This window comes from Tupaia chinensis, unplaced genomic scaffold, assembly GCF_000334495.1.
Source record: "Tupaia chinensis unplaced genomic scaffold, TupChi_1.0 Scaffold138854_1, whole genome shotgun sequence".
Classification (NCBI taxonomy): Eukaryota; Metazoa; Chordata; class Mammalia; order Scandentia; family Tupaiidae; genus Tupaia; species Tupaia belangeri.
In genome coordinates, this window is record NW_006198747.1 from 1,005,776 (window position 1) to 1,018,554 (window position 12,779).

At 35.7% G+C, this 12,779-nt stretch overlaps 1 protein-coding gene across 2 annotated transcripts in view; it reads right to left on the minus strand.

The window, feature by feature from the left end:
• Nucleotides 1–7,845: 7,845 nt before the first annotated feature.
• Nucleotides 7,846–12,779, minus strand: part of EBAG9 (estrogen receptor binding site associated antigen 9) — a 34,761-nt gene continuing 29,827 nt past the window's right edge. For both annotated transcript variants that reach the window (XM_006161698.3, XM_006161696.3), the window contains 2 exons: nucleotides 12,545–12,636; nucleotides 7,846–9,079 (listed from right to left, as the gene is read on the minus strand). In XM_006161698.3, coding sequence (XP_006161760.1) covers nucleotides 8,959–9,079; nucleotides 12,545–12,636 — 213 coding nt within the window. In that variant the 3' untranslated portion in view covers nucleotides 7,846–8,958. The remainder of the gene's footprint in view (nucleotides 9,080–12,544; nucleotides 12,637–12,779) is intronic.

Genomic DNA, 12,779 nt, shown 5'->3' on the forward strand with positions numbered 1-12,779 from the left:
ACGGAGACTCTGATGGAATGCACATGTGCCTTGGACATCCACATTTGTACACACAATGCACAAACCTCATAGCACTAGTCACAGGTAGGGGGATTTGGCCGAAATGAAAGGGAAACTATTTTTGGAGGTGAATAATCGGAAGTGTCCCAAAACAATGAACCATGCTGACTCAGGTCCCTTCCTGCAGCCCAGCCCAGACCAACACGTGGATCCGTATCTTAAAGTCCCTCCTTATGTTTATTTTTAGTCATTGCTAAATTAAAGCACTTTTACTTTAAGAAAAAGCCTACATCTATTTTTGGTATCTGCTTGTTGCTACAGAAACAAATATAACCACACAAACTCAGCACTGCTCTTCATCAATTCAAGATGGGTAGGAAGAACAGGCTCTAAAGAGAAAGAATTCTCTATGAACCTCAAATATTTATGTTGAATATCAAACTGGAAGCAGTTCATCACCAGTAGCAAATTGCTTTGCTATTTTAACATCCCACATCCTTTACAAAACCTAAAAGATTCAAATGAAGTAACTCATTCGAGACTGGATACTGCATATCCTATCGACACTGGAACACATACACAAGGGTAAAATGGGGACATCCTACGGCAGTGGTTCTTTTTGTCATTGTTTTCCTCTTCTCTTCCCCTCCCCACTCCTTTCCTTTTTCACCAGGGTTTCAGCATGTATAGTTTGTGGAAAAGTACTGCTTGTATTCAGAACAGCCTCTCACAAATGAGTCCCTTGGAGTAAATAAAAGATGGAACATACTCGCCTTTCGGAAGCTCAAGGCGTTGGCTGGTTTCGTGGACAGGATGATCTGATCCCATAGAAAGAAGTGCCTTAAAATTGCTTTCAGTGATTCGGGTGCCTGTGATGTACAAACAGGAAGGAAAATGGAAAAAAAGAACAATTCCACTCTATTGAACAAATTGCTGTTCCATCAAAGCAAATGTGAGACATTTCCTATAGTTACGTGCACAAACATTCCTATTTTAAATAAAAGATTTTTCCCCCAAAGGGATATGTTGACCTTTCCAAGCTGAGCTGTTCAGAAAAGGGGGAGAAAATGCAACGCACTCAGATGCCAAGCGTTTCTGACATTTGTGGCAGAAGAAAGAGGAAGCCTGTGATTTGCATTTATCATAGGCCCTGCCTAAGTAGTGGTTGGATCTGATAAGTTTTTCTGAGTATTTTTCATTTTAAAATGTTTTCACTTTAAATTGTGGTAGTTTCTCACTTCCACTTTGGGTGAGTGAGCACTTTTCTAAATTCTTTATTCCCAATACTGCCAGGCAAATGTACACAAGGAGACAGTTACCCAGGAAATTAAAAATAGTAGTTCATAACAAATCTTGTAAGAATGTCAACAAATATCCAATTATCCTGAATAAAACAACTAGACAACCCAAACAGAATAAAACAGGTTCATAGTAGGCAATCATTTCTAAACCACTGGAAGATAAGCTTATTGGTTTCTCTACAATCATAATTGTTATGATTATAACTATAATTCCAAACAATTTTAAATTCTAGGTAGTTTTAGTATAGCTCAGATACTGTGTGACAATCCTCACACAATGGGTGGTTTCTTTCTGTCTCCCTCTGGTGAGTGTATGCACCTTCTGGCAAAACCTCAAAAACAAAACTAAACCAAACAAAGATGCAATATGTAAAAGACACAAAGTGAAGTTCTGGAACAGGAACACTGAGGATGAAGTCCTGCCATTTACCTCCCCATCGTCCCCTGCACTGCTCCTGGAATCACCTCTGAGAACAGCTTGCCAATCATTTTACTATATGCCATGGTTCTTTGAAAACTTTGTGAGACCAATAGATGGTGTAATGGTTACATTGCTGGACTCCCACATGGCCGACCGAGGTTCAAATCCTGGACCTGGTGGTTTGAAACTAACACTGGGTGCGTATGCTTACATGCCCAGAATCCCGAGAGGATAATGGAGGAGAAAGGATTGTGGTGTGGCCATCCTCCCTGGGGGGGCGATTTCTCACTGTCTCTCTGTCTCTGTCGCTCTAGCAAGCACACAATACCTATAGCATAGCTCTCAAGAAAAAAAAACAACTGTGTTTGTGTAAGATTGCATATATAAAATTGGGACCAGCAGATGGAATAATGGTTATGTTGCTGGACTCCCAAGTAGTTGACCATGGTTCAAGTAACAGATTCAGTGGTTAAAACTCATGCTGGTGCGTGTGCGTGCATGCCCAAAATCCTGAGAGGAGAATGGAGGAGAAGGGATTGCAGTGTGGCCATCCCTCCAGGGGATGGTTTCTCGCTTTCTTTTTATAGGTGAGCGCATGCACCCTATAGCAAAAAATCTCTCCTAAAAAAAAAGAAGAAGTATGGATGAGTATTCTGGTTACTCCTGAAGACTTGATTCTCTACTGTCCTGAATGCTTAGTGGAATTGTTTTGTAACCCTTACACAGAAGTTTGTTTGCCAATGTTCTGTTGGTTTAACTGTGGGAAGAACTCATCATCTCTCTCAGAGCACAGAAGCCAAGTAAGCCTCCAGGATGGATCGAGCTAGAAAAGAGCAATGCAAAACTCAACAGTCCAGATTCCCCAGTGAATATCATAGACATATCTAATTTGATATGGTGCTTAAGAACCTTTCTTGAGACCAGCAGATGGCATAGCGTACCATTGCTGGACTCCCACATAATCAACCATGGTCAAATCTTGGACCCAGTGGCTTAAAACTCACGTTGGCCATGTGTGTGTGCATGCCCAGGATTCCGAGAGAATGGAGAATGGATTGCGGTGTGGCAGTCCCCCCAGGGACTGTCTCCCTGGTGAGTGCATGCGCCCTACAGCAAAAACTTCTCAAAAAAAAAGAAAAAAACCTTTCTTGTCTTCCTTTTCATCAAAAAAGCTTACAATGTTTGGAATGGTTTGCCAGTCTTACTTTCTGCAGTAAACAATAGGTGTTGGCATTTAAACTGACCTTTAATTCTTCTGAACCAGCACATTATTTCTGGCTTGTTGTTCATGTAGAGATGATGAAAAAACAAAGGCAGAATCAATAATTTTTACAACTCCTACTGAAAGCAGTACTTGAGAAAAATGATCTAAAATGATCATGTACTTTTTAATAAAGAGTTCCTGCTAGGCAAGATAGATTAGGCAATTAGTGAGATTAAGATACACTACAGAGCCATATGGAGTAATAAAAGCACTTATATTTTTGTGTTTTAAACATAAGCATGATAAGTTAAATATATCTGTATAATTCCTTATGCACATCTTACTTCACTTACATAAAAATGTTTTTGAACACTTATTTTGGAGGCCAAAATATCTAAATGTCTCCATAAAGTCGGTTGATGCTGCTCTTATTCAGGATATCAAACATGTTTGGAAGCTGTATAAAGATTCAGGTTAAGGTTTGAATACTTTAACAACATAAACCAATTGTGGGCAGGAGTTAGTATCATATAAGTCAATAGACCAGTGACTCAGAGTATATCCTGAGATTTTATGCAAGAAGGAGAATTCTTTTCTGTGACAATCACTCCCTCAACGAAACCCTAAAGACACACATCAGGGACAGTTTGAAGCAGGAGGATGTCTAGGTATAACAATGGTCAAGCACATCCGTGAAAACTGTGGCCTTAGCCTCGCTGGAATTATTTCTCAGTCAAGTGTGCCAATTAGCTATTTTTAAAAAATTTTAAGTATAAATTACATTTTATTTTACAATCATCAATGTAAATTAATTAATTTCATTTGCTTTAATTATATTTGACCCAAATAAACTGCAAAACATTTCAATATGGCACTGATATTCAAGTACAGTTGTCATTCAGATAAAAATAAAAACCAAGCTAATTTTCTTCATAGTTATTAAACACTAATGGGTGTTTGTGATTTTATTATAATTTTTAACACTGACTTTATCATGCTAGAGACTGGAGAGGAATTTCTAAAGGCTAATTTTTTGGCAGATCCATAGTTTCATCAAGTTGAGAGATGCCTTAAAAATCATAATCCAGGGGCCTGTAGGTGGTTAAGGTGCTGGATTCCCACATGGCTGACAGTAGTTGGAATCCGGGATCTGATGGCTTGAATCATGCCAGGCACATGTGCGTGTGTGCCCAATAACCCAGGAGAGGGAGAAGGGATTGTGGTGTGGCCATCCTCCCCTGGGAATGATTTCTCACTTTTTCTATGTTCTTGTCTGCCTTTCTGGTGAGTGCACATGCCTTATGGCAAAACCCCAAAAGATAAAATCTATAGTCCATAGAATGCTGATTAACCACTATATAACATGTTCTCAACTTCCTATTTTCCTTCCAATTTATCAAGCACACAAATGACTTTGTAAGCTTTGGTTTCCTTATATGTAAATAGGGATAATGTCAACCTCATAGGATTGCAAAGAGTGATTTTAAAAAGTTTATTAAATTGACAAATAATAATACATATCTATGGAGTAAAGTGTGGTATTCCAATACTGAAATAGTCCAAGATGCAGTGCTGAACACTAATAAAGATTGATTCTTTTCCTGAACTTCCATTCAAATTAAATATGTATAAATATCACTAATTAGTCAACTTCTTCCACTCTACAAGGAACCGGCTGTCAATACTGCATGGCAGGATGAGAGAAAGTGCATACAGGCCTCACAATACCTACCGCTTGTTGTTTACAATGAAAACCTACAGTCTAAATTAATCCTAAATTCACCATCTCCACTTAAAAGACTTGCAAACTCAGGCAATGTGTTTAATACTGTATGATCTCTGCAGCAGCTCTGAGAACTCAAAGGCTTTCAAAGCTGGTTTGATCACATCAATATACAAGGAAAGCACCTGCAGAAATGGCCATAGAAGTCCCCAGAAACAGAAGGCTGAGACTATCTTCGGCTACAAACTTTCAGTGCAAATTTCTCTGCAAAGTCTCCTGTGTGAATCAGCACTGTCAACAGCAGGTGTGCAAGATAAACAGAAATCCTTCATATAGGGGTTGGGGGTTGTCCTAAGACAGTGCGTTTCTTTCAACCTAGAAGATTGATGCTTCTGTTAAAAACCATCTTACTAGTTTTCAAAACAGGATACTGAGCATGCCTAGTGGCCATGGCTAAGGGGCACTGGAGGTCACAAGTAGGAAGAATTAAAAACAAATCCAAAAAAGCAGTTGAGTACAATCCTGAGCCATTGTTGTAACCTTGGAAAAGCCTTGGTTACTTTAAAGAAAGGTAAAGGAAAATTATACAAAAGGAAAAAATGGGTCTCTTTTTGATATCAGAACTACCATTAAATAATAATTCTTTGTAAGTTGCCAAAACGAGTATAAATTATTACTTACAAAATTATGCTTTTTATGGACCTACCATCTTCCATTTTTATAAAATGCTGAGTCAAAAGGGTTGGTAGAAGTGCCTTTCCTGAAATAATCCTGCATCCACCTTCCCAAGGCCAGAAACACTCAACTCATTATCTGTTTTATTTGTCTGTACATCCAATGCAAGATCTCCTTTGAACAAGAGGCTAAAATCATTGCAAACGGATTATCTCAAATAAAGAAATGTGTGAATTAGCTGTATCTGGCCCAGATAATTTCTTTAATAAAAACATTATTGACAAAATAATGCTTAGAACATTGGCTATGGTTAGGTTTACATCATGGTGGTAGCCTGTGTAATGGTTTTGGAAACTTGATCCAGATAGCGGTTTCTATAGCTACTATCTTCTTCCCAACCAGCAATCTACATTCCGGAATAATAATGGCCCTGGACCACAGAGGCAAGTGCATGTCAAAACTGAGAAACACAGCTATAGAATTTTAAATGGTCAATTATAAAATGTCAACTCAATTAAATCTGCTACTAAAAAAACAAACAAACAAAACAAAACAAAAAAACAGGAGAGTAAATCCCCAGCTAAAGCTTAAACTGAGAAAATGGCTGGAAACCATAAAACATATTTATAAAGAACATGAAATACATTTCACATGTCTTTGATAATTATTTCAGTACATAAAATGCACAATCCAAAAATGGGTAGAACTTTACAAATTCTATCAGAACCTGCCTGTATTTCTTTACTTCTACTAATTTGCTTCTAAAATTGGTAATTCCTTATTAAAATTAAGAAAACAAACCATAAATTTAGGGACTAAAGGAGAAGTCTTTATCACATCTATTTAACTCAATGACTTCTATTGGGACAATTACTTCACTTGTATACCCATACATATGAGAATTTAGTTTACACCATCAATGAAGGCCAAACAATTCTAAGTTTATTCTTTCTGTAAGAAAAATTTGTTTCTTCCTAAGTAATCATCTAAACTGTAACTTCTTTTTTTTTATTTGTGAAATTTATTTTATACTGAGGAAATAAATCACGATGAGTTAAAATGTCAACATGTTACCTTAAATATTTTATAATCATCTTTTTTAAAAATTTTTCTTTTACTTCATTAGAGGCATGCAATTTTTATTGATGACAGAAAGAAAAAAAATCCTACTTTTCTTTTGTATCAAGTATTTTCATTTATTTCAGTGTTCTGATGTTGGGTGCATATAGGTTTATAATTGCTGTATCTTTCTGATGAGTTGACCCATTTATCATTAGATAGTATCCTTTTTAATCTCTTTGCCAGTTATTTTTTTCTTTTTTCAAAATATTTTTTTTTCATTTCATTTTCTTCCATACATTCAATCACATTATTATTTGTCTTACAAGATGGATATTTCAACAGATGAACATTTCTCCCTAGTACTGCTGATAACACTATGAAATATCTTCAACAGATAATACCACACCTCTTCGTGCCATTAATGCTTTTCCTCCCTGTCCCTCCCCCAAATGCCCTTCCTCAGACCTTCTTCTTTCACACATACTATATCTGGTATTTATATCTATATACTGTGTTTCTATATCCTTTAGACCATTAGTTTCAGTCACAGAGTGCAGACACTCAGTATATATTAAGTGGGGACATACAATGCCTCTCCTTCATAGCATGACTTGCTTCACTCAGCAGTAAGTCTTCCATATTCATCCACTTCCTGTCAAAAGTAAACTGTAACTTCTAATCAGTCTTTATTTCTAATCAAAAACCAAACAACCAGACAATAAAAAACCTCACACACATGAAAATCATAATCAAAGCAGACTTCAGTAGTTTTTAACTATTAGAAAAGAGCAGTAATTGTATTAAAGAGAGTTATCCTTTATGAACCCCAAATTTGGGGAAAAATGTAGTAATATAAAGAGGGGAAGAGAATACAGTCATTATTAAAAATTTGGGTCCGATTCTATTCAATTTGAAGTTTATATGTAGAACACTAATAAGTATCACTGAAAATGATGTTTGGGATTTAATGAGTTTTCTACTGAACTTAAATTCCGAGTGATTTACAATCACATTTAATCTAAAAGTTTAAGCTAAGGACTTAGGGAGCTCTCACTGCAGTTTATGCTTTTTTCTTTTTTTGGAGAGGTTTTTTGTTATAGGGCGCGTGTGCTCGCCAGAAAGACAGAGAGAGACAGACAGAAAGCAAGAAATCACCCCCAGGGGGGAGAGCCACACTGCAATCCCTTCTCCTCCATTCTCCTCTTGGGATCTTGGGCACGCACGCACACACACGCCTGGCTTGAGTTTATGCCGCCGGGTCCGGGACTCGAACTGCGGTCGACTACATGGGAGTCCAGCGACATAGCCATTACGCTAATTGCTGGTCCCAGTTTATGCTTTTACTATGAAATGTTATTTTATTTCAAATATATTAGTAATATTTGGCCTGTAGAGTGTTAATTTTGGGCAGTAACTTTTAACAAGTAAAAATCTTGAAAAATTCTAAAGCCATAGAAAGTCAGGTTGGATACATTTTAATTGTGAAGAAAAAGTTCATGGGATTTTAAACAATCAAACCTATGTTTCCCCCCAACCCAAGAACATAGTATGCAACTATTTCGGAGATAATCAATCTTATAAATAATAGATTATTATCCCTATTCCAGTTTATAATTTAATAAATAAATAATGTTTTCTTTGTCAATAACATAGGTAACCTGCATTAGGTCAGATACACAAAACTGACACAGAAATCATTTAAAAGGTATGAAAATCAAAACAGAAGGTTTCCTGCATTTGTAAAATGGCTTTTTCAGGGAGAGGAAGAACTAAGGTAATTAAAGACACATAACATTTTAAAATCTATAATGAAGGGAAAATTTACACTATTAGTTCCTAAAATTCACTAGCTATAATAATGTATAACAAATTTGTTGCCGATTTGCAATGTTTATACATGCAATATAAATTACAAATAGGGATAATGTTATACCATTAAAAAAATTATGTATAAAATCTTTATGATAAATAAAATTATTGCATTTAATGTCAGTTTTTTGAAAACCAAAATAATCAAATTCCTTAATACTGTGTTAAACAAGCAATACCAGTTCAAATAAGAGGAAATGGATGACAACACCAGCTTCTGACAACAAAAATAAGGAGGTTAAAACCCTGCAATTTGTCTCATTTAGGTCAGGTAATCATAGAAACGAAATAATAGTTAAAATTATTTATTTTATCATTACACACATTGAAGGAAAGCATAATAGACAGTAGAGTCCTTTTCCACCATAAAATTATTTACACCCATTTATTTAGCTAGAAAACTAGCTGGAGAGGTACTGGTATATTCCATTTTTAATTATTTCTCTACAGCAAACAAGTGTCTTATATTTGGAGCATGTTGAAGAAAATGCTGTCTGGTAAGTCTGTTTAGGTCTTTTGCGTCTCGATCACTAGAATTCAACGTACTTTAAAAGAATCCTGGTGTCCTGGATGGACTGACGAAGGTATTACAGTCACGCTGTATATATGTATTCTGAAAATACTCTGAAATCCATACAAATGCTGCTTGGGTTGTGGAGGTCAGATTTCTCCTACTGGCACTATCACATTTGAAGAACATTTGTTATGAAAGTTTCACACCAATTTTATTTTGTTCCTTTTTCATTAGTCGTTGTGCTTCCTTCTCCATTTTCTTCCTTTGTTGTTCTGCCGCTCTCTTTTCTCTGTCTGCGATTTTCTGCTGCCTGAGAAGAATATACTCATATTTTTACTTTTACAAAATATCATACAAGGAAAATGACAAATAAATTCCAGAAAGAAGTAACAGTGCCCTTTTACTACCATTAAATAAATATTAGTCTTGAACCTTCTCACTGCCTTGAAAATTTCAAAGATTTTCTAAAATAGTATTGCTTTTAATCCTTAGAACATGACTCGCAAAACACATATTACTCTACAAATAAGTGAGGCAGAAAGGCTTGATGACTTACTCAAAGTCATAGGATTAAGTAGGGGGATAAGAACCCATATCCTCTGACTTCTCTTCAGATTGTTTCCACTAAAACATTACCCCCATTGAACCACACCATTTTGGGGATACCATTCAGAAAAGCTCGATACTGAGAATTAAATCTCCTAATGTTAACAACAGAAGAGAATGGAGAGGAATTGGCCCTTGGGGAAAGGGGATGATTTCTCGGTTTTCCTCTGTCTTTCCCTTGAGCGCATGCACCCTATGGCCAAAAGCTTTAAAAAAAAAAAAAAAAAAAAGAATTAAAATTGACTTTCATTACCTCTGCTCAGTTTCAAGAAAAATAGATAATGTACACTAAAAAAAAATTAAATACCAGCTGTAAAATGGGAAATAGGAAAAGAAATATAAAGGAGTAGCTATGTTATAGACAAGTAAGATGACCACACTTTGATATGGTTATCAACTGAAATACAAATATCAACAACTCATGTTCCTGGCACAAGAAACAATTTAGAGATCACTGCAGAGCAAAATACATTTTACCTCTCTAGATTCATACCCAGAATTAACTGAAGTACCAGAATCTTCTTCTTTAACAATACTGATCAGTACCGGAAGTAGTTTATGGTGGCAGTGGGTGGGAAAAAAAGTCCACAGTAAGGATATACTTTTAAAATGCTGAGTGTTCTTCTGGGGCAGTAAGGATGTATGGAAGCTTCCAGGTCCTTTGGTTCTATTTATACAACTTGTAGTATGAAGCATGTCTATTATTAATAGTCTTATTCTTATAAGCTGTAATAATAGTATAAATCTCATTTGTTTTCACTTGTTTGGGGAGCAAAAAGATGGAAAAACAGAAGTTTTTGTGCAATCGGTATTAAGATACTCACAAACCCAGCCATAAATTCTGCGTTGCTATCATTAACATCACTGAGCAGCCCCTTCCTTTATCCTCGTGGTTAGTGACATTAATAGTCATTAAATCTCCAAATCATTCTAAAATACTCAGACTTCTGTATTTATAATTCATAAAAAGATGACACCTTTTTTGATGATCCATGTAGCATAAATGTTACAGTACACAATTAAAACATATTTCCTTTATAAAAGACAGTTATACTGACTAAATAGAAACTAAATAGTCACATGCCACATAAGGACATTTCAGTCAATGACAGAACGTCTTTACAATGGTGGCCGCATAAGATTATACTGAATAATAGGCTATACCATACAGCTAGATGTGTAGTAGGCTACACAGTCTAGGTTTGCATTTGTAAACTCTGATTTCAGCAAAATAATAAAATTGACTAATGACAAATTTCTCAACATGTCATTAGCAGCATCTAACTGTATTAAAAACTCTCACAATTTGGTGGAGTCAGATACTGGTGTAGCAGTAATTCAACACTGTGAGGTGGATCCACCTGAGAAGGTTCCATGTTTGTGTCTGGAGACCTCCCTGAACATGCAGGTTTATGTGTGCCCAGGATCTGGGGCTGACTGGGGCAGGGGTGGATCACAGCATGGGGACTCTGTTGGGTATGCCTGTCTCTTTCTCTTGCTCATAGAAGAAAGAAAAACTTAAAGAGAAAAACAAACAAACAAAAACCTCACCATTTTACAGACTTAATTTTAAAATGTGACCCTCCCAGCCCATCCAAAAAAAAAAAAAGAAAAAAAGGACAGGCTGAAAACAGGAAGGACAAATCCCAAAACAGGGGAAAAAAAAAAAAAAAAAAAAAATGCCAGCCATAACTTTTGGTTATTTAACTGTGCCCTCTGGTGGTTGTTCAAAGTAACTGTAAAAAAAAAAGAAAAGAAAAGAAAAAATATTTATAGATTATTTTAAAATTGTTTTTAATGTTTTTCCCATAGGGTATGTGTACTCACTGGAGAGAGAGAGAGACAGAGAGAGGAAAAGTGAGAAATTATCCACCCCTCTCCACAAGGGATGGCCACACAGCAATCCCTTCTCCTCCATTCTCTCGGGAATTTGATCATGCATGCATAAGCACCCAGAGTGATTTTCAAGCCGCTGGGTCCAGGATGTGAACCACCTTTGCCTGTGTAGGAGCCCAGCACCTTTAACCACCATGCCACCTGCTAACCCCAATTGTTTTATTAAGAGAGTTGAATAAAAGGTAATTGATTTTCTGTCCCTATGGTAAAAACAATCTTCATTTCAAAATTAAAAAGAAAAACTTATATTGCATTTTACTATATATTTATGACAGATGCTTCCATAGTGGTCCTTCAACCTAAATAGTTCAGCGTTTATATTAAGTATATAATTATCGGTATATAATCAAACTCTTAGCACATAAGAAGGAATATGACTTTAATATAGCATTTTGCTGATGTACTCAAGTGTCTGCAGCTTTTCCTCTTTAAATCATACCCATGAGGTAGATTTTCTATTTTGCTATCGTTCTCTTCTATTGATGGGCATGCAGTGTGTGTTTCTTGGAAATGGACAATTTTTATTAAAATATTTCTGGAAAAAATGTTTTAAAAAAGAATGCATAGTAATTTACATTTACTATATTTAATTGCTAGTCTATATATAAACATAGACTAGATCATAGTTACAAGCTATCCCTTAAGATAAATTTTCCCCTTACTTTTTGACCTAATGTAGCCATAGCGAAAGCTAAGTATATTGTTTACTAAAACAAAGAAACAAGAACGTAGCCAACAAAAATTAAGGCCCCAGAATAAAATTTATTTTTCTGCAGAATGACTTCTATTATCTACACCTAATAGAGCTTTTATGGACATCAATTAAGATATATGGACAAAAGCAGAGTGCATACAGAAATTATTTTAATTCGAATATGTAGTGCTAGGCACCATTCTAGACCATGAAGAAATGAAAACAAAGTTTTCATTTCTGACCCAGAAGAATACAGAGTGGTGGCTCACATTTCCTAATGGGATGTACCAAGATTGTAATAAGTATATAAGCCTATGTAAAATATTTCATTTACCATAATACATTTATTTTTCTTTTGCTCCTATAATGCTTTAAATTCTTGATTTCTGTGAGGCTTTAGTCATAGAAAATGGCATTATGTTATCTGAAATAGCAAAAAAATTTTATATTATCTAAGATTCAAATGAGAAAGGATGAAGAAAAATATACTATTTGACAGACTAGACCTCCTAGACCTTAAATCCAACATGAAATGAATCTACTTCTATTCAAGATGTAACACAAATAGCACTCAGATACCTCAGAACTTCTTCAGCTTGCCAGGCTGCATCTTCTTCTTCTTCCCATGCATTGGTATTTTCTTGCCAAGTATCTAAGTCACCTAACTCGGACTACAATGAAAAAATAAAACAAAATTAAGATAGTAAAACGGTACCCTTTCTCCACGTAGTAGTTAAAAGGTTTCTTTTAAAATAAAACCCAGAACCTGTCACCCTCCTGTGGCTTCTTGATTTCCTTACTACGTCCTATATAA